The sequence below is a fragment of the Notechis scutatus genome, chromosome 9, assembly GCF_049901735.1.
Source record: "Notechis scutatus isolate UNSWTSFEM ecotype Mainland chromosome 9, rNotScu1.2, whole genome shotgun sequence".
NCBI classification, from domain to species: domain Eukaryota; kingdom Metazoa; phylum Chordata; class Lepidosauria; order Squamata; family Elapidae; genus Notechis; species Notechis scutatus.
In genome coordinates, this window is record NC_142017.1 from 20,924,602 (window position 1) to 20,949,354 (window position 24,753).

At 41.2% G+C, this 24,753-nt stretch overlaps 1 protein-coding gene across 2 annotated transcripts in view; it reads left to right on the top strand.

Moving 5' to 3' along the window:
- The window catches only part of GLG1 (golgi glycoprotein 1), an 85,312-nt gene that overhangs the window by 14,209 nt on the left and 46,350 nt on the right, over positions 1 to 24,753 (top strand). For both annotated transcript variants that reach the window (XM_026680145.2, XM_087971777.1), the window contains exons 2-4: positions 14,005 to 14,037; positions 15,603 to 15,689; positions 23,944 to 24,159. In XM_026680145.2, coding sequence (XP_026535930.1) covers positions 14,005 to 14,037; positions 15,603 to 15,689; positions 23,944 to 24,159 — 336 coding nt within the window. The remainder of the gene's footprint in view (positions 1 to 14,004; positions 14,038 to 15,602; positions 15,690 to 23,943; positions 24,160 to 24,753) is intronic.

Below are 24,753 nucleotides of genomic sequence, written 5' to 3' on the forward strand. Positions count from 1 at the left end.
GGCTCACTTCATTTGTGTGCAAGAACCAAATGAAAATCCTTCAGAAAAAAAATGAGGCTGGAAGTTGTGCTTGCAAAGAGATATTTAGAACCCCAAGAAGAAACAGTAATCGTCCCAGGGCAATCATGCAGAAATACATTTTTGTAATAAATGAGAAGAACGTTGGCTGTTCTTACTTTCTGCAGATAAATGATTAACAGAGAGGTGATCAATAATAGGCCTAGTTATGCAGCTGAGTTAAATTGCAATGGATGGCTTAACTTTAGATGTGAAATTATAGTTAATATTGGCATGTACTTTTTTCCTTTATCTTTAAAGGATCTAAGTTACCTAACTATCAGAATGTTCATAATCTCCAGTAAACCCTTTAGAAAAACCACTGTATCCAAATAATATAACATACAGGGTGATTCTTAAATATGATAAACAAACACTATTAAGAGAAAAACATTGCAAATGATAGTGGGATAGAACTGAAATAATTTTCCAGGAGAGAGGGTTGTGTTCCATTATTTGGGCATTAACTAGTTGCCCAGTGCCCGCTGCCAGAGTGCAAGATGCCGAAAATGGGCTGGGATGAAAAAGCTCTAGAGCAGGGGTGTCCAACCTTGGCAACTTTAAGACTTGTGGACTTCAACTCTCAGAATTCCACAAGTCTTAAAGTTGCCAAGGTTGGACACCCCTGCTCTAGAGAGAGACGCAAGATGCCACTTAGCCAGAGAAGTGGTTGACCAACTTTTGCTGGCCATATTTAGACAGAGGCCGGACAGCCATCCATGGGGGATGCTTTGATGTGGTTCCTGCCTGAATAAAGGATTGGACTTCATGGCCTCAGTGATGCCTTCTAACATTGGGATTCTGTTATTTGTTTTTCTCCTGTGGCTTTTTTTTGGGGTGGGAGAGAAGTTCTAGGGTGGGAAAAAAAAGAAAAGAAACAGCTTGTAATATTTCCTTTTACAAGAAATTGTTAAGACATTGGTTTAGATATAAGTATTTTTATTCTTGCCTCGGCATAGGAAATCAGTTTTTAGAAGCCTATGAAAATGATAACTATCTTTTTTTAAAAAAATGAGAAATGAAAACTGCTGAAAGTGATAGTGTTTCAGATTCAGTTAATGCCTCATGTCTCAACATTCGTATTCTGAGCTTTTTCCCCCTTCATTTGTCAGCTCACTTCCTGTCTGTTTGACACAATGGGGAACAAAACTAAAAGTATATAACTTACAGTGCTCACCCGTTCTTTTTTCCTTTTTGACTACCTGTTTCTTAGGAAAGGCAAAAAGAAGAAAGTGTTCTTTTCCTTACAATTCATCATCTTATAAATTCTATCAGCAAGTTTATAAATTTTGTGAATTAAACTAACCCTTTTAATTTTAAGCAAGTCTTATTTTATAAATAAAGGTTTTTTTTAAAAAAACCTGAAGCACATTCATTTAATTTCTCCACCACTCCTGCTCCCCATGTGATTTTTCATTTCCTTCAGAATTTCCAGAAAAATGGCTTCAAAGAAACAGAAATACAAAAGGTAATTCAAGTGAGAAATTAACCTTCATGTGACAGTAAACTGTTACTTCAGTTTATCTTCCTGAGGTATTAAATACGAAAGTATTAAAGGAAATACCAATCAATACCTGGGGAAGATATACTGAAGTTATATGTTAAATATGCACCAGAGTTTGCAGAGCAAGGTGCTGCAAGAATTATTCATTCAGGGTTTTTCATCTTTTTTTTTTTTTGTAAAAGTTTTATTTGGGTTTTCACAAAACATACTGAAATTAAAACATCTTTTTTTGAGAACAGCATGATTCCAGGTTATCACATCTCCATACAGACATAATCTCAGTTACATATTTATCTTATTTATCCAATTTCATATCTTGTCACTATTTTATCAATTTCTGAATATTTTTTCCTTCCCTTACTTTCCTCAACCTTATTTTATGATTGTCTCATTCCTTTCTAATTCAATTATGTATCTTTTTCTAAATTTCCATATCTTTCTAGTCATTATACTTGTACTTTTGTCTGTCCTGTTTACAATTTCATATATTCTTTTTCCATCATCATCCCAAAAGGGAAAGGAAAAAAGATAATTCCCTCCCCTTCCAGCCATTAAAAAGCAAGGTTTCCCCTATGATTACCAAACAGAGTGTGTCATCTTTAAATCTTATAATTATTATCCTTTCAAATCTCATTAAACAATTTATACATTATACAATTATAACATTCAGTTTCTAATATCTATTTTATATCATATAACTCTTATCAACCGAATTCCGCTTGGTACTTTCCCTTAAGAATACACACTAAATTCTAAGAAAAGAAAAAATATATAAAAATAATGGATAAAATGGTTATTCTATTCAAATTCATCCTGGCAACTGATATTGATTTCATTATAAATCTTTTGCATTTCTTTTCAATTGTATTTTATAAATCATTAAGAACAATTAAAGTATTTTCATTCCTTCCTCTTATTTCCACTTCTTTTACTTTTATTCCCTTTCTCTCTTTATTACATTTAATTATTAGTAAGCATTCCATTACATAACAATACCAATTTTGTCTTTCACTTTAATCACTTATGTTTCATATTTTCTAGCTCATTACTATTTCTAATATAACAACACTATCTCTTGTACCCTTGCAGAATCCTCTCTTTTAATTTATATTTTTAACCATTATCTCTATGTCTTTTAAGTAGGCTAATACCTTTAATCCTTGTATGTTTCCCTGTTTCTTTATTTCCTGGTTCTGTCCCTTATAACTTCTTTTCCTTTGTATCTTTCCCCTCTTTTTCTCACCACCCTTTTTGTCCCTCCCTCTCTCTGATTCTCTCTTCTGTAATCCTCTCTTCTGCTTCTTCCTAATGTGTTTACTTTTCAAACTATTCTTTTTTTAGTTGTTTCCTCAAATCTTGAATTTTTAACTCCTTTTACCTCCTTTTTTCATTTTACCCCATATTGCATTGTTTGATCATTAAAGATGGTTTCTTCTTTGTCCAACCCTTCTTGTTCTTCAAGCGTTTCTTGTTGTTTTTCATAGTTCAAAATCTCAACTTCTAAGAATTGAAGTGCAAAGCCAAAGGATCTTCCACCTTCTTGCAACTTTTCTTTCATTTTTTAAAGTTTCATTTTTAATTCCCTAAGGAGTACTGCCATTTTAAACACTTTTAAACAACCACCCAATTGATTTTAATTTAAACCACTAAAAATCCAACACCCCAAATTCCAAAAATCATCAAGTAATCCAAAACCGTTTCTTCTTGCTTTTTTCTTCCACTTTTCCTTTCCGGGGGCTCTGTTATCTTTAACAAAGTTTCAGTTACAATATATCCTTTGGAAGTCTTTTTAAAGTTCACTGTTAATTCCTTTTATTTCCAGGTGGTGCACTCTGTTTTTTCCAAGTTCCACCCTTTCTTTTTTCCCTCCACTTTCCTCCTTTTAAGGGCTTTAGAGTATCCAGTAAATCTTTATTTTCCCTTTTTTAATTTCAGCTTAAAATTGCCTGTTAGTGTCAAAGTAAATTAACACAAATCTCTTACTTAAATTTCTTCTTTTTAACATTCAAAGCTGATTGTAACTGTCAATATGAGAAAAAAAAAATTCCCTTTCCCCCTCTCTTCTCCGCTGCTTTAGAAATCTTCTTTCAGGAATAACATTCTTAATACTTTTAGTTCCAGAGTACCTTGCATAGCTGTTGTCTCTGCTTAGCCCAGTCTGTCAAGCTCTCCCCTTTGTCTTCCCTCCTGCTCAATCTTGTCCGGTCGGGTTCCTCTTTGAGGTGGCCATTTCTGACCACCACTGCAACCGCCTTTGGGAAAGGGAGTAATGGCCAGCCGAGGAGGAGAGATGCGGCTCCCCTCAACTCAGCTGGCGGTCTCCCCCCTCTTCGCCACCTCTACAGGGTGGCTTCAGCCCTGAATCCAAAAGATCGGGGTGCTCTGGCGGAGAGCACGGATCGAAACTGCGCACAATCGCAGATTTCGGTCTGTTGCCGAGGAAGCCCAAACTGGAAGCCCCCCAGGGTGTTTCATCTTGATAGTCAGGCAACTATTTTCTCCCAGAGCAGCTCAAGTTGATTAAAACAAGAGAGCTCCTGGTCTCAAAGGCAAGGGATGAGAGAAAAGGGAAGTGGAGGGAAAAACAAAGAAAAAACTTTCCTCCCCCAAATCCAGAAGAAGAGGGCAAATGAAATGCTGGTATTTATACACAGGTAGTCCTCAGCTTACAGCCATAATTGAGCCCAAAATTTATGTTGACTGTGTTGTGTCTCCATGTCATATAATATATGCACAATTGTTTGTTTGTTTATTTATTTATTTTGTCATGTTTATGTAGTGTATATTGGAGGTGGTCACCCTTTGAGAGCTGTACGCAACAAAATTTCATTTTAATGTATGCCGATTAATGTACATTCAGAGTGACAACAAAGTTAGTCTAAGTCTATGTTGTTAAGTGAGAAATTGGTTAAGTGGGTTTTGTCCCATTTTACGATCTTTCTTGCCCCAGTTAAGTGAATTACAGAAGTTGTTAAGTTAGTAATGTTAATTTGATTGCTTATTAGTATCCTGTGACTATCACTAAGTGTTGTATCTTATGATTCTTGATGAATGTATTTTTCCCTTTATGTACACTGAGAACTTCAGCACCAAAGACAAATTCCTTGTGTGTCCAATCACACTTGGCCAATAAAGAATTCTATCCTATCCTACCCTACCCTACCCTACCCTATCCTATCCTATCCTATCCTGATTTCTATCCTGATTTTTTTTCTATTCTATTCTATTCTATTCTATTCTATTCTATTCTATTTTATTCTATTCTGTGAATCTGGCTTCCCTGTTGTCTTCTCTTGTCAGAAGGTTGCAGAAGGGGATCACATGCAACCAGGAGTGGGATTCTACTGGTTCGGACTGGTTCGGTAGAACTGGTTGTTATGATTCTGCACAGTTTGGAGAATGGGCAAATCATGCCCCTGGCTGGCCCCGCCCCTCTCTGCCCTCCCCACCCAGTCAGTCCTTATCGCGCATGCACCATTGCGCACATGCGTGACACTGCTGACTGCATTTTGTCCTGCCAGCCCTGCCCAGTCATTCCTTACGATATTTCTTTTTATTTTCCTCCCAACGATCAGCTGTTCCGAGATCCCCCTTGCTGTCTTACTGCTTCGCCCAGGAGGCTTCCTGAGCCCCGGGAGGCAAAAAAAAAAAAAAAATGGAGGGGGGGGGTTTGCAAAAAAAAAAAAAGCCATGGCCACTCCCACTTAGCCACGCCCACAGAACCGGTAGTAAAATATTTGAATCCCACCCCTGCATGCAACCATCATAAATATGAGTCAGTGGTCAAGCATCCCAATAGAAATCATGTGACCATGGGGATGCTGCAACAGTGTGAAAAACGGTCATGAGTCACTTGTTTCAATGAATGGTCACTAAGCAAGCTGTTGTAAGTTGAGGACTATCTCTACATCCAGGCTGGGCTGCCCTTTTCTTTCACTTTCTGGTTGAGAGGGCTGGAGGGGGATGAAGCCAGAAGGGAGGGGGCACCCTTCACTGCAGATCCAGAGAAATAGGCAGCAGGATCCGAGTTCTTCATTTAGCAAAGCGAGCTGCAACCATCTGTGGCCCTCAGATCTGCTCCATGCCAGGATATTTCTTTAAAGTGGGTGTAGTCATGGACAAGCATGGCTCCTTGGAATAGGGGTGGTGGGACCAGGGGTGGGCTGCTGGGGGTTCACAGGGGTTCAGGAGAGCCCCCAGCTAAGATTCTGTGCAGTTTGGAGAACCCTCAAATCCCACTCCTGGCTGGCCCTGCTCACCCCTCCCCTCCCAGGGGCCCTCACTTGGCCCCTTTTGGATGCAGATAACTGCAGGGCGCGTGTGGAGGCTTGAGGGCGAAAAACGGACCTCCCAGAAGTTCAGGAAGACCAGAAACGGGCCTGTTTCTGGCTTCCAGAGAGCCTCCGGAGCCCGGGGAGGCCATGTTTGCCCTCCCGGTGGCTCAAGGAAAGCCTCCGGAGCCTGAGGAAGGCAAAATGGCCCCTCTCCCATGGTGCAGGAGGCCAACTAGGCTACGCCCACCATGGCCATACCCACCCAGCAACTGGGCAGAGAACCCTTTGCTCCTATTTTTGAAGCCCACCCCTGGGTGAGACCCTCTGGCTCCAAGGCCAACATAAGCATTTGGAAAGCCTGTCTGTGGGAGTGAGTTGTAGCCCCCCTCAGGGGTCCGTGCTGACCCTTATCTGGTGTCTTGTGAGAACCATCCCACCCAATTCCAGCTTTTCAGAAAAACGTGGCTGTGCTGGTGTTTTGCATTTTGGCACTACTTTGTGGGAGGAAGAGACTTAATTTTAGCAAATTTGATTTAGATCATGGTTTAAGGCCCTGCTCAGGAAAACTCGATGTTAATGATTGAAGTCATTGTCGGAGGGGTTCTAGTTAATCATCGATTCAGTAAAAGAACGTTTTTCTTGCCTGATATAACCTTAATGCATATTAATTATTTTTCTGTGATTGATGCAGATTTCAACTTCAGAAGGTAGGCACGCACATTATGCAGCAAGTGTTAGCTCAGATGTTTTGAGGTGATACTATAAATGCTTGGCATATCATTAGGTAGCAAACTGGCTCCTTGTAGTGATAGGGAAACTGTCACTTTAATCACTAAAGAGGCAATAAGCTTATCTATTTTGGCGAGCCTTTCCTCAACAAATCACCAAAACATTATTTAAACAACACAGAAGCATTTCTCTTCTTAACCGTGGCTCTACATGAATTGGGGGAAAAAATGAAGAGTACATTCCAGGATAACCCTCATGTGAAAAACATACATGAAGTATTTGGGGTCTATTGTAGAGGTGCATTTTTACTGTTCTTACACTGCAAAATAGAGATCTTTTACTTTTCAGTTCCCAAGTTATTTCCCAGTTGAGGATGTATGAGTCCATGGGAAAAGGAAACATTTCTCTTTGCATCTTCAGAAGAGGCAACTGCAGTTGGGAGCCGGATTATCATTTCAGTAGGTTGCAAATTCGAGTGCTTAACTGACAGGAACTTCATTAAAACAATCCCAGAAGGGGGACCCTTTGCAGTCTGTTGTGGTGCAAGTGTTCCTTTCAATAATTAACGATGGACATTCGGTCTTAGTTTCTCCAGGGCTGCCGGAAGAAGTCGCTCTTTTCCCCAAGCCTTTCCATTTATATAAGTGTCACTTGGATCTACTCTATCCTCAAAACCCGTACTCACCGAGAACTGGTGTTTTGTCTCGAAAAACAAATGCTGTGCTTGTTCATCCACCTGCAAGAGGATAAATCAGCTCAGTTAATGAGCATATTCATAGACCGCGTGTAGACGTTATGATTACGATTTATTACATTCTGGTGCTGGGTTCATTATCCCCATCATGCTTTAAGAAAATGGTAAAACCCAATTCAAATGGTTGAAATTGGAGTTATTGATACATTTTAAAAAAATCAGCTCTTATCCATCTTTTCTTATGTCCTCGGAATTGAATTTTAAGGTAATTTTCAGTTATTCCTCTGGGTAAAAAGCAGATTGAAGTTACTCATATAATACCCGAATGACTATTGCCTCTTTACTAAGGCTGCGTACCATGAGAGAAGGAGGGGGGGAGAAGGAGTGTATTTTATTTAGGTTGCCCTTTTAACTGATTTTTCAATTAATATTTTCCAGTGAATCCTAAAAACTAATGGGTTTACTGTGACATAAATATTTGAGAACTATTTGGAATAATCCTCCATGAAGGTAAACTCATATTCCTAAGGGCTCATTGACAGAAAAGGCATTTGTTTTTTGTTGCATCAGATGGTCATGCTTTTTTCAGAAAATTTTATCATACCTATTTTTTTTTAAAACAACCCTAAACTTGATAGTTTGCAAATTTCATTGATCCTTCACTTTCTGGAGGATCCTAAAAGGAAGCAACAGCTTTTCCTTAATATTGGAAGGTAAAGTTGTCCTTTCAAAGCTGAATTTGACTTATGCGGCAATAAAGAAGGCACTGACTATTTATTGCCTTTGTCCAGGATGTTCTGTTTTCAAATCAAGAATGTTCAGTTTTCCAGTCATATATCTTCCTTCCTTCCTTCCTTCCTTCCTTCCTTCCTTCCTTCCTTCCTTCCTTCCTTCCCTCCCTCCCTCCCTCTCTCCCTCCCTCCCTCCCTCCCTCCCTCCCTTCTCTCTCTCTTTTAGGGTTGGGTAGGATAGAGAATAACATCTAATTACAAGCAACTGACGTGGATAGTGCTTGGCTATTATGGATAGTTTTTCAGCAGTACATCTGATTTAAGTGAACAGAGACATGCAACTTTGGGTAACATCCACATTTTCAGCTATTCTAGTTTGATAGTGAAACAAAAAAATACTGGTACTCTTTGGAAGATGTTCGTAGATAGCTGTTGAAATACCTTCTCAAGATTTAGAATCCCTCTTAACTACAACCTTTCTGTATATTTACCTATCTCCTCTGGTGCCCTTCAATTAAAAAGAGGGAATGCTTCTCCCCAGCCCTTTATGGCACGCACTGGGGTATATCGGGTAGTGCTTTGCCAAGATTGAATCTGCCAGTCTGGCCCACTCATTTAAGGAGGGGCTGTTTTGCACCCCTCTTGTGAGGCACATGAAGCATGGATTAGGCCAGCAGTCCCCAACAAGGGTGGCTCCCTTTTTATGGCATCCTCTTTCTCTAGTGGTAAAGGTGGCCCACATTCTAAAGCCTTATTTTTCAGCTCAGCAGTTTTAAGGTATGTGGCCTTCCACAGTTCCCCAGCTAGCATGTTGTGGAATCATGGGAGTTGAAAGCCATACATGTTAAATTGCTGAGAGATATTTCAAAAATAGGGCAAAGGAAGCTATTGATTAGGGGAGTGGCACTTTTGAATGTAGTAGAGGATTTTTATTATGATATTAGTTGCTAGGCAATTATTATTATATTAGTTGCTAATATTTATTTATTACATTTGTTTGCTGTCCATCTCACCATGAGGTGACTCTGCGTGGCTTACAGTGTTAAAAAGAATAAGTATATATTAAGAATAAAATGCTATAAAATGCAACTTATCAACTATAAATAAAAGATGGGGAGGGAGGGAGTAGAATGAAAGTGGGGGGGGGGGAGGGTGAAGCTTCCCCATTTTTGGAGAGTGTTTTACCCTGCCCAGATTGGCTATGATTTGAGTGGGCTCTAAATATAGTAAAATAAATGAAATGAAATATTTTATTCTCTGCAGGGCATCAGCTCAGCCGTGGCAACTTCTTTCTCTGTTAAGACATGAAATGCTGCTTGGCTTGCCTGGTTTCAGCCAGCCTTGCTTTTCTGAGTCTCTGGAAGGAAATACCTCCATCTTTAACCGTTTTAGAAAGCCCTGAAGCCTATTATTACAGCCTACTGAAAAGCGACCTAAATTACTAGCCTTGAATACTCTGGAAGTGGTGGCAATTTCAGGAAGCAGCTTGGCTGTTCTAGAGACATCCTTCATAGGTCCTTCTTATGAATAGAAGCCAAATTTTATTGCAGTTCAAGGCTGCTGCAGCAGCACAGCCGGATTTATAGTTCAGGGCTTTTCATTCTTGTTACCTAGGACATCCTTTTCCTGGATTGCTGTGGGAAGCCAGTTTGGTCCACAGTTCAAAAGGGGTATCAGTGATATGGGCTAATTTAGGATTAAAGCAGCCTGTCAGTCAGGTAGGATAAGATAACCTTTATTGTCATATTTTTTTTTTACCGTGGGCACACTGGCACACATTAAAAATGAAATTCTGTTGGCTGCTCTCAGAAAAAAAATACACACACACACGCACACCTCCCCATACCCGTACATGCACACACATATACACAGGCTACACAACACACACACACACACAGAGTCGGAATCACTGTCCGTTTTGAATACATAAGCGGAGAGAGAAAACGTTGAGAATTCAGAAGGTTGATACTATATGGAACAAAACTGTGACTGAATCTAGTTGTTCTGCTTCAGATACCACGAAGCCCCCTCCTCCCAGAAGGTAACCAAGGAAAGCCGGTCATGACGAGGATGTGTAGCATCCTTTGGACCCTGCTCAGGCAGCGCTTATATGCCACGTCCTGGATAGAAGGAAGGGAACTCCCAATAATCTTTTCTGCCGTCCTCACCACTCTGTGCACAGCCTTCCTGTCCAAAGCACTGGCGCTTCCAAACCACAAGTAATACAATACGACAGGATGCTCTCGATCCTCCCTCTATAGAAAGTGGTAAGGACAGCAGAAGGACGATGTGCTCTTCTAATTCGATGCAGAAAATGCAGGTGCTGCTGTGCCCGCCTCACCAGTGTCTCACTGTTGAGCGACCAAGCTAACCTGCTTGTTAACCTAAGTTAATATTAAGGTGACGTCCTAAAGGAAGAGTTCATAATCTTCTGTGGAATCCAGATTGAACGGCATTCCTATGGCTTTAAAAACTTGGTTGTCATGTTCTTTTTGAAGTATAAATTTAGTAAGGCACCACAAGAACCCAGGAAGAGTCTTTTTTTTTTTTTTTGGACAAGTTAGTAAGGCTAGTTAATTTTTAGGTGCTTGGTGGCTGAAGCTTCGAATTTCTACTGTGAATGAGTCAAAATTCTGAATATATTCCTCCATAACCTGTACTTAGTCTTTGAAGCAAGAACCAAGAGCTAAGTTATGGGTAATTGATTTACTGTTACCTTAATTGTAAGCTTTTGCTAGATGAGCTTTAAAATCGTTGTATAAATAGCATTATGCTGATATAAAATCATAACTTGTTAGTCTTTGAAGAAAGGATAGGGTTGAACACTTATTCACAAAGAGTGGGAAGGAGGGAGCCTTGTGCCAGAAGGGAGAGATCCTTCAGTAGGCCTGTCAAAATTTAGAATGGCAACTTTCTTTTGCTCACAAACTATATTTAATAAGCAGTGGCAAAAATGGTTTTGGAGAAGTGAACTACTTTGCTTTTATAAATATCACATCCTGTTTGCTGGGATGTGGATTATATTGAAAGACTATATCAAGTCTGTCTTACTTCACTCCATTATCTGGTCTTAGAAAAGCCAAATGAAATATAGCCTTGCATTTCTCTTTTCTCTAGAATTGTGGCCATTGTCCCAGAGCAGAGGTCTTAGAGCAACTATATGGATTCTAAGATATACAAATGGTTAACAAAATGAAATGTTTAAATGAAAGGTGAAATGATTAAATACAAGCCCGGATAGGACTCTCATTTAAGTAGTTCTTGTCCTAGTCTTATTTTTTGGAGTGTGGTTCTTTGGACAGAAAAAGTTGTATGCTTTTGTTTTGAATACTTTCTGTTGATGTAGTTTGCAAATGGAGCTGGTCCCCTGGTTAAAATAAGGAAGATAATGATCCCATAGTGTGCATTGACACATTAAACTAAAATTATCACCTTGTGTTGTGTTTACAATATGTTATGAACATTTATTTTTAATCTCACCTTTATTATTTTTATAAAAACTTAAATGCAGCAAACATACCTAATACTCCTTTCTCTTCCTATTTCCCCCACCACCACAATCCTGTGAGGTGAGGTGGGCTGAGAGAGTGACTGGCTCAAAGTCATCCACCTAACTTTCGTGCCCAGGATGGGACTGGAACTTACCATCTCGCATTTTCTAGCCTGGTGCTCTAACCATTAGACCAAAGTGGCTCCCGTGTGAAACTTCAAACTTCCTCTGACATAGGATGGTGTCTTCATTTCCTACTTCCTTCCTTCCAAGAAGCTGTTTGGATAAAATGTAGGAAGCATAAGACATTCTGAATTGTAGCTGTAAAACCTGTACAGGTAGTCTTCGACTTACAACAGTTCATTGAGGGACTGTTTGAAGTTACAGCATCACTGAAAAAAGTGGCTCATGGTTCGGATGCTTGGCAATTGGTTCATATTTATGACGGTTGCCGTGTCCCGCGGTCACATGATCCCCTTTTGACAAGCAAAGTCAATGGGGAAGCCAGATTCACTTAACAACCACGTGATTCACTTAACTGCAGTGATCCACTTAACGGTGGCAAGAAAAATCATAAAATGGGAGAAAATTCACGACTTTTAACGACTGCCTCGCTTAGCCACATAAGTTTTGGGTTCAATTGTGATCGTACCCTTCAAGGGGATTTCCTCGAGACATTTTGGATTGAGCTCCCACAATTCCAAATTGTTGACCCTGCTGATTGGACGGTGGCCTGTTCGGTAGGAAGCCTCCTGTGCAGAGAAATCCCAGCTCGACCAGTGCAGACTCCAAAGTAACCGAGGAGAGAAGCCTGGCTGGTTGCGCCCCGTGGTCTTGTTGGAGTGGGAGGCTGTTGGGTAGTCGCAGGTGAACCAGGACATGTCCCAGCCCGGGCCATAGGATTCCCTGCGCTGAAGTCGTTCAGGCCCTGGTCATCTCACGGCTGGGCTACTGTAATGCACTGTACATGGGGCTACCCTTGAAGAGCATTCGGAAGGGTAATTTTGCACCCCCTCCCGCATCCCAGGAATGGCTCCTGTAACACCATTGCTCTGCATTGGTTACCAGTCTGCTTCTGGGTGCAATTCAAAGTGTTGGTGACCAAAGCCCTTCATGGCTTGGACTCAGACCGTCTCACCCCACTGGGATTGGCCCGTCCCACTCGTGCTGGCAGAGGAGGCATGCTGGGGGTCCCATCAGCCCAAGGGGTCCAGAAGGAGGGCCTTCTATGCTATGACTCCTGCCCTCTGGAACATCTCCCCCCCCTCTTTTTATGTGGTGTTGGCCCCAACCCTCCTACCTTTTCGTAAGGGCCTGAAGACGTGGCTGTGCCAGTTGGCTTGTGGCACCAGTGAATAGCACAATGGAGATGGTTGATTGAGTAAAACCAGATCTCCCCTGTCCCCTCAGCCCCCATCCTCCCCATTTGTCCTTGGTTTTAATGTCTGATTTTAATTTTTTATGTTTTAACTGTATATGTAACTGTAAGCCGCCAAGAGTTACCCTTATTGTAAGATGGGCAGCCAATAAATTTTATAAATAAGCAATATGGGAGGAAGCCAGAGAGTCAGGGCGAACTTGAATGGATTCCTGAGTTGACAATTTGGCTGTGTGTGGAAGTCTCCTTCAACCCGTGACCCATATTGATAGGGAATTGATGGAGGCTGTAATCCAGCATTAAATTTATGAGCATTTTGGAGTGTCCTGTGTCCAGGATTGTGCCTAGTTGACAAAAGGAAAAAGTGTAGTGGATATAAGAAAAATGAAGGATATCAGGGGGCAAATGTAAACAAACATAGTTATACATTTTTAAACATGGTTGAAAATATTTCAGGGTAGTGAAGTGGCACCCTAAATAGACATAGGATATAAGCCAAAGGCATGTGAGGAAAACTTGTTCTGCGTTACGTCGGGTGAGTATTTGTACAGTGGAATCTCCTTGAGTTTGGTCCTTTGTTTCAGTCAACATCTGGAGGGAAAAGATCCCATTCATCTTAAGATACTTGTTGAATTGAGATGACTTCTTGGTTTTTGCTTAGATCAGGTCAGAAACAAATGGTGTGATGCTCTCATCATTGTGAGCCTTTCTCCTTCCCATAAAATGTTAATTCATAATTGCAGTTGTGACTGATAGCCAGTAGAAAAAAAAGTGACGTGTTCCACCATCTTAAGAATGATTGAAGCTTTATTAGCGAAATCCTGCTGGCCTTTATTGCGTAGAGGTCCAGCTTGTCTAAAGTATATTGCTTTATGAAATAAGACTTGTGGAAAAGCAACCTAAGTGGAACATTCGGAAAAGAAACTTAGTTGATGCCTTTGAGTTCAAGCTAGTTCCTTGATGGTAGCCATTTATTAGACAAAATAAGCTGGTATTTAATCTGTGGGCTGCTCACTTTGGCAGAGCGGTTTGCTAGGTTAGTCGGATCATGCACATTACTTTGAGACATTGGCTGATTTGTGGGGAAGGAAAGCAGGGTATCCTGACCTCTGAATTAATACCATTTTCTTTTCTTTTCTCTTTCTAGCCGGATAATGAAATCTCTTCTGACTGCAACCACGTAAGTGTGCTTTTTGAAAAAAAGGTTTGGCACATATTGTTTCAAGAGCACTGAGCACATTTGTTTTAACAAAAGGGAAGTTCGTGGGATCCTGACTAACTCATCCAAATGGAAAAGGCTCAGCTTTCTTTACTTTTCTATGGCTGCCTGTGTAGTCAAATCAGAATTCTGTTTGTTGGGAAATGCTTGTTTGAAAGGCATTGTGCTTGAAAGGCAAAACTTTTCTATGTGTACAATCAATCAATCATTTTCCTTTAAGCTTCTGAGAGGAATGCAGTCAAATACATTTCCCTGAATTTAGCACTTACTAAGTTCATGCTCTAAAACAATTTCTGTTCAGTCAGCTCATTGTTTAGTCATTTCTCCTTTTGCTGCCCTGATCTCTTTGCTCCTCTTTGCAACCAGTTCACCTCTGGTCTCTGCTGCTCTGTGCTGGATGCCTTTTGGAAGAGGTTCATGCAAAAAATAAATAACAGCTCCTTCACAGAGTGCATATATAAAGTGCAATTCCGGCATTGTTCCAGTGGCCACCTTGATTACTCCACTGGTGATTTCAATGAACTTCAAAGACAAAAAGGTGGGTGGGTGACTGGCACTGCATTTACACTGCACCCATCTTCCTTGCATAGAGAACTAAAGCAAAACAGGTGCACGCACACACACACAAACACACCCCTTTCAAGGGCAAAAGAAGGCTGTATTGTGCCGAAAATAACGTCTCAGGAGGATAGAGTAACAGTTCTCATCACATAGTTCTGAGCTTTTTGGAGCACAGGAAAAGAGAACCATTCTTTCTCTAGCTGCATTGGTGTGAGTTTTAATTAATAGATTCACGTGTCCAGTACCCACTCCTCGCCTCTATTCTATCACCTGTATTTAGAAGCACAAATTGTGCCCCTAAAAGTTCTCTATGCTAATTGTCATTGATTTGCCCACAACAATTACTCAGTGGCTTATAATAGTAAAAACGTATTAAAGAAAGCATATCAACAAATAAGAAATGCAAATACATATACACCATTGTTTGTCAACCGTGGCTACTTTAAGAGGCGTGGACCTCAACTCCCAGAGGTCCCAACTAACATGGCTGGCTGGGGAATTCTGGGAGTTGGAATCTATACTTCTTAAAGCGGCCAGGTTTGAAAAACACTCACATACTGGTGAGTGGCTTGCTGCTTGGACATGGTAGCAAGATGGAATAGTACAAAAGCTTAAGTCTGGATTCCATTTACCCTTTTTGCTTTTGGATTCTTTCTGTCATGTAGAGATAAAGTATAAATTTCATTTACCTTCAGAAAGATCAGAATGCAAAGTTTAATGTGCAGAAAATGTTGTTTTATGCATTGTGAGAATCGCCCAGAGTTTTTTAAATATATTTTTGGAGTTGTCCAGAGTTGGCAGCTACCTAAATGTTTTCAATAAATTAATCTAAATTAAAGTCCTGAAAGCACAGGAAAAAATGTCAGATTTATGTTAGATCAGATTGAGCCATTGCTTTAACAAAGATCCCAAAGCAGCGTTTTTAAAAGCTAAGTTTTGTCTTTTGTTTCTTGTTTTCCCTTTAGCTGTTGTGGAACTACAAATTGAACCTGACTACAGATCCAAAATTTGAATCAGTGGCTAGAGAAGTTTGCAAATCCACTATATCAGAGGTAATTTGATTTTGGAGTGAAGTTGGCAGAGGCTGGAACCTGACTACCTTTTTCTGAAAAACACAGAGTAAAAGATAAGAGCATTGAGTTATTCTTCCAAAAAGTATAAATACCTTCAGAATTGATTTTGTTTCTTGTTTATAGAATTTGAAACATGCTTAGAAAAACCCACTAACCTCCATTCCAGATTTAGTCTATGCTTTTTTGCTAAATGTGAGAGCAATGCATTGAAAAGTAATGGGAGCTTTAAGCTCCTTTCTCAATCTGCGATTCAGGATCCTTATCATTAAATATGGTGCATTTATTTCTTGTCCGACCATATCCCCAGTGAATGCAATTGATTTTATGCATTGGGGATGGAGGGAGTAGGAGTTGCACAATTCATTTCTCGTTTTAGGAGGAGTCAAGATTGAGAAGCTCTGCTTTTAAGATGTACTATAGTTTTCCTGGGATTGGTTACAGTTGCAGCCTGAAGATGCTCATGGGTGGAATCCAGTGGCCAGCTAAACTAGCACAACGTTTTCCAACAGCAGGACCACTATGGGTAGTCCTGGAGCTTCAAAAACGGACAGAATAGGATGACTTGCCACGGCTGATTCGCTGGGGGACAACTCGCCATGACCAACTTGCCAGAACAGTTCAACAGTTCAGTTTAATTATTTGAAGTAATTTAAAAATTATTGCATTTTGGGTCATTCTCATTTCATTTCGTCCCTCTTTTGGCATCTTTTCTTTAATGATTTTATTCCACCATTTCTTTGATATTAGTGTAACCCTTGTCCCATGGCGAGTTGTCTTGTGGTGAGTGGCCATGGCAGGTTGTTGTAGACCCAAAAGCCGAAGAATTACAAAGATTCTCCTTAACAGACTTTATCCTATTCTGTCAGATTTTGAAGCTCCAGGGCCTCCCATACCGGTCCTGCTGTTGGAAAATGTTGTGCCAATTAAACTGGACACTGGATTCCACACATGAGCATCTTCAGGCTGCAACTGGAACTAATCCCAGGAAAACTATAGAGCAGGGCTTCTCAACCTTGACTCCTCCTAAAATGATAAATGAATTAAATACAAGCTGCAAGGAAGAGGGAAAGAGCTGAAATCTCAATCTCTTCCTGGAACATTAGTATTCCACCTGCAGGCTGCACCTGTCTCTATTTGTCCTTATTTCAATTGATAATGTCTATTTAAGCGTTGGTGATAATGAGGGCTTGCTAAGAAAATGTGCTGGCTACTTCAGAGGAGGCAGTTGTGAGATCAGCTGGTACTGTTTACAAACTGCCCTCTTTTGGCATGGTGCTTGAGTGGATAACTGGGTACATCTGCTGCTGTGCCAGTGTGTGCCACTGACGACACAGGAATTCTGTGCTGAGTTTGGTTTGTTTTTAATTTTGGAATTGCAACCGCCTTGAGTAGGCCGCTGGGGAAAGTAGGGAACACCTTATCTGAAAGGAGAAGCGGAATCGGTGCAAAGCTTCTAATTCCTTGGATTATTCAGAAGTATGTGGTGCCACTGATCATAGTTTGATGGTATCTGGGAGGTGTGAGGAGTCTTTCTGACTTTGGCATCCAGTATAGATGTTACAATTGCAGGGAAGTTGAAGAAAGCTGCCCCAGTGCTTTTCTTCCTCTCTCAAGCCCTGGTTTCAAAAGAGTGATAAAAATGTGTCATTTATCCTTGTATGCTACAGGGCTCCATCTTTTAGCATCTGTGAAATTGCTGGGAGGGTCTCTTAAGATGATCAGTATACCTGTTTCTACTGTTTAATTGACACTAACATAGTAGTGAATGAAGCTACTGCAATGAAGCCCCTCTGGAACTGAACAATTGCTTTCATATTCTCCCCCTAGAAGAAAATATTCAGACACTCACAAAAGAGCATTCATCAATAGTTTCTAAAAAAAGAGGATACAACCCAGCATTCCTACGACAGGAAGAAAAGTATTCCAGACTTCCCTAGAGAAAAAAAAAAAAGGTGAATATTGGTGATAGGAGATTCAATTCTTAGGGGAACAGAAATTGTAGTCTGCAGACCAGGCAGTCAACCTAGGGAGTTAAATAGTCTCCCTGGAGCAAAAATCAAAGATGTAACTGAGTACTTTACTAAAATAATCAACCCCACAGATTACTACCCCTTTCTTCTACAAGTGGGGACCAATGACACAACAGTGACTCTGAGAACAATAACAAGAGATTACGAAGAGCTAGGGAAGAAAGTTAAAGAATTAGGAACACAAGTGATGTTTCCATCTATACCTCCAATTGGCCAACAACCAATGAGGAAGCAAAGGATTTTAGAAACAAACCACTGGCTCAAAAACTGGTGTCATCAACAGAACTTCAGCTTCCTAGACCACTGTCTGCAGAACTAACTCCATGAAGGGATGGGATGGAGTGAATCTCACAAGAACTGAAAGGAATCTATTCAGAAAACAACTGGCTCATCTTATCAAAAGGGCTTTAAACTACAATTGAGGCAGAAGGGGGAGGGCAATCTTCACAACCTATAGAACCTGATTCCAAGCAAAACCCACTAGATAACCAATCGCATAAGGAGGAAGGGCGTAAAGAGAAAAAAGAAGTAAAAAAGAAAAACATAATGAAGTAGAGAGGTAAACTGGACAGGAAACATGACCAGATGAGTTAACTCTAGTTTATTGTAAGACTACTTTAATAGAATCTTGCAAGTCAGAAAGTACAAACTTTTGCACTGCCACGTTTAACTGCTGATCCATTTGGACAAATCCTCCCTGGTTCTTTCTCTGACTATTGTCACTGGTACAAGAAAAAGTAAAACTACTATATTTAGTGAAACTGGCCAAAGGCTCCCCTGACCATGGCTTCCAGCTGTTTCTCAAGGAGGAGTTGTGAGTCTAGAAAATCAACTCCACCATTTCAGCAGTGTCTAGTGGATACTTGTAAAATACCAACAGCTGAATTGGTGGATTAAGTTACACATTAACATCATGTCAATCAGTTTATCAGATTTGCAACTTTAAAATGTGTGCACTTCAATTCCTAGAATTCCCCAGCCAGCATAAATTTTAAGGGAATAAGCACTGAGCCTTGCAATGCTCTACTAGGGAGTAACTGCTTGGTTGATCTCCCTTCTAGCTAGCACCACCCACCAAGGAAGGGGGGGGGGTAATCACTGTTAAACATTGCCCCCAATCCTCAGCCTTTGCACCCATTCAGAAGGATACCACAGCTGATAGTTTTATGGCCCAAGGCAGTGTTTCTCCACCGTGTTAACTTTAGGCTGTGTGGACTTCAACTCCCAGAATCGATTTACACTGATTTACATGAATTTTGGGAGTTGAACTGCACATGTCTTAAAGTCAACATGGTTGAGAAACTTTGGTTCAGGGAATGGGCTTGGAGATGCTGGCAGATTGGGACATGGGGATATTGGGGAGTCCTGCCAGATTCCTCCTCTGCTGGAATATGGATGACAGATGGTGTGCCAGGACACCCAATGAAATCCATGCAACCTGCAGAAGCAAAGGTCTTGTGAATAAGTGGTAAGCACACCAGGACCTGGCCGGCTGCCTGCCTGCCTACCTCCTCACTAGCGCTAGCTATATCCAGCAAGGAGGGGACCCTCTGTGACTCTGATTCCCATGATGCTCCTGACCTTGGCTGGTTCCCAGCCTTGACTTCCGCTCTCTTCCCTGCATTCCAAGATTTCACTGAGTTCTCTTAACTGCTCAACCTTCAGCTTTCAGCCAACGTGGTGTGCAAACACATACCTCACAATCTCTCCTTCACAGTACAGGTAGTCCTTGACTTAGTTACAATGGCACTGAAAAAAATTGACTTGCAACTTCAGACTTATGACCATTGCAGCATCACCACAGTCATGTCATTTGCATTCGGATGGCTTGACAACTGACTCACATTTATGACCCTTGGAGTATCATGGTGACCATCTTTTGCAACATTCTGACAAGCAAAGTCAATGGGGAAGCCAGATTCACTTAGCAACCGTGTTACTAATTTAACAACTGCAGTGATTCACTTAACAAATGTGTCGTAAAATGGGGCAAAGCTGACTTAACAGATTTCTCACTTAGCAACATAAATTTTGGGCTGAATTGTGGTCACAAGTTGAGAACTACCTGAAGCTCCATTCCTTTTTCCTAGGGCTTTTCCCCTTTCCTCCAGGGCACAAAGTCCTCCTTTGTGCCCTCCTGTTCATCTGCATGTGGAGCTAGCTTCTGACCTGAGCACCCTCCCTTGGGTGCCCTGGATTCCTGGTCTTCTGGAAGCCTTGCACCCAGAAGCACCCCCTGCCCCTGTCCCCGCCTGCCACACGTTTCTCTCCTCTCCTGAACCAGATCACAAAATGGGGTATCAAAGGCCCATCAAGAGGGAAGGCTCTTCCCATCCAAGTCCCTGCAGCAGACCTCCACAAGAGTTACTGATTTCGACCCACGCCCAGCTCTGAACCCGGAGTGAAAAGGCTTCTGATAATCTACTTCTTCCAAGGTGTTCCTGCAGCCCCAGTCTCAGTCGCCTTCCTCCATGGTTGTGAAAGGATTGGAAGAGAATGATCGTAATCAAGAGGCAGAGACTGGGTCGGTCCACACCTTATCTCATTAGTTTAGCCCAGGTGGCAAGAAAGCAGGGAAGGAGCATTTGAGTCCATTCTAGAATCGTCACCTTAATGAACTTCTTACAGCTTTCAAGATTTTGTATTTATTCCAGACTAGCATTAAACGACACCTTACTCAAATCCGGGTAGCTTTCCTATCCTTGAGCTTGTCCAGCTGCAAGGCAAGCAGGTTTGCCAAATTTCAAGGCTGTTGGCTTTGGCCCCTTCTCAAATGAGGGCACTGTCTCTCTCAGACCACTCTGTTAACGCGCCGTCAAATCCACCAAAGAGCCACAATCACGTCCGCAAATGGCTGCAGACAACCACAGGAACAGCCTTTCTACTTCATCATAGCCTACAGACCAGAAGGAATTCCACATAACGTGGCCAGACATCTTAACCACCTTGGCAGAAACCTTTTGTTTGTCTTCTGCTTGTTTCTTCTGGCTATTAGCCAAAGCAATTGAGAAAATAAATTAGCCCAGCGAGCCATATACCTAAGTCAATGACTCTGGCTTCTTCCAGAGCCCCGGTGGTTAGAATGCAGTATTGCAGGCAAACTCTGCCAACTGCCAGCGGTTCGATTCTCACCAGCTCAAGGATATATCATCTTTTGCACATGCCTGCAATTAAATGTATGAAGAACTGGAAAACAGGATTTAACTGAAGCTTACCCACAAAGCTGCGATCCTCTCAACAGTACAAATGAAGTTTCTAAGTGTGCCCCAGATTCTCCAGTAGCTGCTGAAGGAAGACATCTTTAATTTGAATCTTGCATGGAGCCAAGGCTTAGTTTTGAAGGCTAACATGGCCCCATCCAATTACCAGTCTTCTGGTAATCATTTGTATATTATCGTTAGCTAATTCTCTTTTGTTTGATCCAATAAATTAAATACTCAGTCTCTAAACTGTGCCAATAGCTGACCACTAAGTTGACCAAAGGTTGTACTGATTGTTTAGTGCTCTGCCATTTCATGCCTTCACCCTTGAGTTGTTTTTAGGCTATTTGTCATCAGATAAAATACCACAGGAGATATTTTACGCAAATATTGTTCACTGACTCTAAGCAAAAAGCTTCTCAATACAAAAAAAGACAATTGTGGATTTTAGTTGGGTAATGCTTTATGCAGTTTGTATCTAGTGGTGAGACAGGGATTGATAGCAGAACCACCCATGAATGATTCTTTAAAAATGCACTTGGATTAGCAACACCAACTGCACACAATAGTTTTATTTGATTAATTTCCCAGCTGCAAGAATTGTCAAACACACAGTTTTTATTAGAGAGGAATTGTAAGAGAACTTGGTGTTCAGCTTTCAGTGCAATAGGTGGGGTTTTTCCCCCCTACCCATTAACATTTCTTCCTTCAGGGAACCTATTCTGTATAGTAGGAAGATAGCTTGTTCTTTTTGTGTTTGTTGCAGCTATAAAATACTCCAGACATGCAATACATGACACCACCTAATTTAAGTTCCTGCAATCATAGCAGTCCATCTGAGTTGGCCCCTGCATTTCTCTTGGAAGTACTCATTTTTGGAAAAAAAAAATCTGTTCTTTTCCAAGTGTACGCGCACTTGTGTTGGGTACCTTTGCAACTAAGCAGGATCGTTTAAGAAGGGCCACTGCCTCTTCACTATATAATGTAGTGACCCCAACATTTTGAGTGCCAGGTGCCGATTCTATGACGGACGCTTTTTCTGTCGCCTGGGGAGGGGTGTGGCTTTGCACACTGCCTAGGTCCTGCCCATGTACAGATGGGGCTTCGTTCGCTTGCGTGGCTTGGTTCCTGGCGGGCCACAGACCGGGATTGGGGACCTCTGATACAATGGGTTTCTTTTATCGACAAGTGAGGATGCGATTGCAGATCAGGTTTCTTGCCTTTGTATAAACCCAGTTCTGGGTAATTAGAAAGATTTCTTTTAGAAATGTAGCATTAAAAAGAACGATTTAATATAACGATTTCGTTAGACCAAGGTCTACTTGATGAGAATTAAAATTATCATTATTTAAACAAGTGTTCCAACTGCAGACATTTGTGATGCGTCATTACAGTTTTTTTAAGGGTGTGATTCCACAATTAACACCGATTCCTAGATATTCACTAGGGAATCCATTTGTGGTTAAGTGGTTTAAGATAATTCTTCTGTGATTGTGGTTCTCCTAGTAACTCCCATTTACTCTTGGCCTATGTACTGTTGGCCCCTGACTTGGTCAGTTAGCTCAGTTTTAAACCTTTTTTTTTTTACTTCCAGAGAGATATGTTTTGATGGGTAAATGCCACGAGATTCCTTCAATATATTCAACATGTATAGCATGGACTTTACTTCAGGGGCCTCCAATCTTGGCAACTTTAAGCCTGGCGGACTTCAACTCCCAGAATTCCCCAGCCAGCAAAGCTTTACCTGGGACCTGAAACTTTCTTTTTCAAATCTTTGTTGCTAGAAAACTCCTAGCTAGCGTGATCTGCATTCTGTATCGTTAAGTCCCCAAGCCTCAGAATATAGGGCCTACAACCTGCTTGAACAGTATACAGGTAGTCCTCGATTTACGACCATTCATTTAATGTCAGTTCAAATTTACAACATCCTTAGAAAAAGTGATTTTATGACTTGGCCTTGCACTTACGACCATCATACCAGTCACATCCCCATTAGGATGCTTGGGGGGCGGCTCCCAATTACAACTGGTGACCGAGACCTTGGGCATTTGGTTGCAATTTGTGACTTTCCCAGAAAGTTTCTGACACCCCCCCGCCCACAAAAAGCATCAATTGGGGAAGCTGGACTTGCGTGGCGATTTGCTTAATCATGACTGTGGTAAATGGTTGTAAAACGGGGTCCGGTCATGTGATGACTTGCTTTATGGCCACACTGACTTACGACAGAAATGCCAGCCCCAATTGTGATCGTAAGTTGAGGACTACCTATAATATAATATATAAGGCAGCCTTATCTTGAATTTCTTTGAGTAGAATTTGAAGATGTTTTCAAGCTCTCATAAAAAGCCAGCTTTACTAGTATTTGTGTAGCAGGAAGTAGCTTTTGCACTGTGCTCTGTGCCTCCAAAGATTCTTTTGCAAAGATTTTACACATCAAGGCCATTTGTTTTGAGTCTCTGGCTGTGTTTGAATGGCTTCAAGGTTCCTGGTCTGCTGTGGTGCTTGTTTTCTTACCTTGGAGGAGAGCTGTGATATTTCCCCCTGGATTTAGTTCATGGACAGTAATGATAAAAGCCACCAATCACTCCAAGACCTTCTCTGCAGAGGTTGGCCACCTAGAGCAGGGATGTCCAAGCTGGGAACTTTGAGACTTGTGGATCTCCCAGAATTCCCCAGCCAGCATCTCTGACTGGAGAATTCTGGGAGTTGAGGTCCACAAGTCTTGAAGTTGCCAAAGTTGGATACCCTAACTCTGGAGTTTCATCTTGGCTTCTCAGAGTGAGCAACCAGACTGATATGTCAACATTTCATTCTCTGAATATTTGTTAGGGAGTCCATAACTCCTGATGCCTTCATATCTGTTCTAGCCCTTTTCTCTGAAAATTGGGATCTGGGTTTTTAACTCTGAACTGAAAACTAAAGGATGGGAACTTGGTAAACTAAATTCTTCCACGGGATGTGGGCAAGGTATCTATTCATTTCATCGTGGATCTTTCTGAACAGATCAAAGAATGTGCTGATGAACCAGTCGGGAAAGGTTATTTGGTATCCTGCTTGGTGGAGCACAGAGGAAACATCACCGAATATCAGTGTCACCAGTACATCACCAAAATGACAGCCATAATTTTCAGCGATTACCGCCTGATTTGTGGATTTATGGATCACTGCAGGTCTGATATTAACCTCCTGAAGTGTGGCAGTATTCGACCGGGAGAAAAGGTAATCTATTTTGATTCTATATCTATTAATTTTGGGGAGGAGCGTCATTTCTCTAAAGAACAAAGTTATCTAACCTGCTTTGAAGAAACCAATTGGAAGATCATGGCTAAAAGTCTATGGAGATTCTCAGTCCATCTAGGTTGTCCCAAAGATGCTTTTTCAGGAGGCAACTGGACTTCCTTGTTATTTCTTTGAAGATGTTTTGCTTATCATTCAAGAAGCTTCCTCAGCTCTAACTGGATGGTGGGGAATGGAAGGATTTAGCTATCCAATTTGGGATGAACACCCTTCGAATGGTATGGGAGTATGAACAGATTTCAGGAGAGAAAAAATTCAGACTACGGGAACCATTAGGTGACCCTTGAGGGCACAGAAAAACCTCCAGGAGGCCTCAATGACTAGCTAAAAGGATGCAAATAGCCAGCTGTCTGCAAGGAATATAAATCCTTCCATTCCCCACCATCCAGTCAGAGCTGAAGAAGCTTCTTGGATGAGATGAGAAGCGAAACGACTTCAAAAGAAAAACAAGGAAGCCCACTTGCCTTTTGAAAAAAGCACCTCTAGAAGATCATGGCTAGATTTCTCATTTCTATA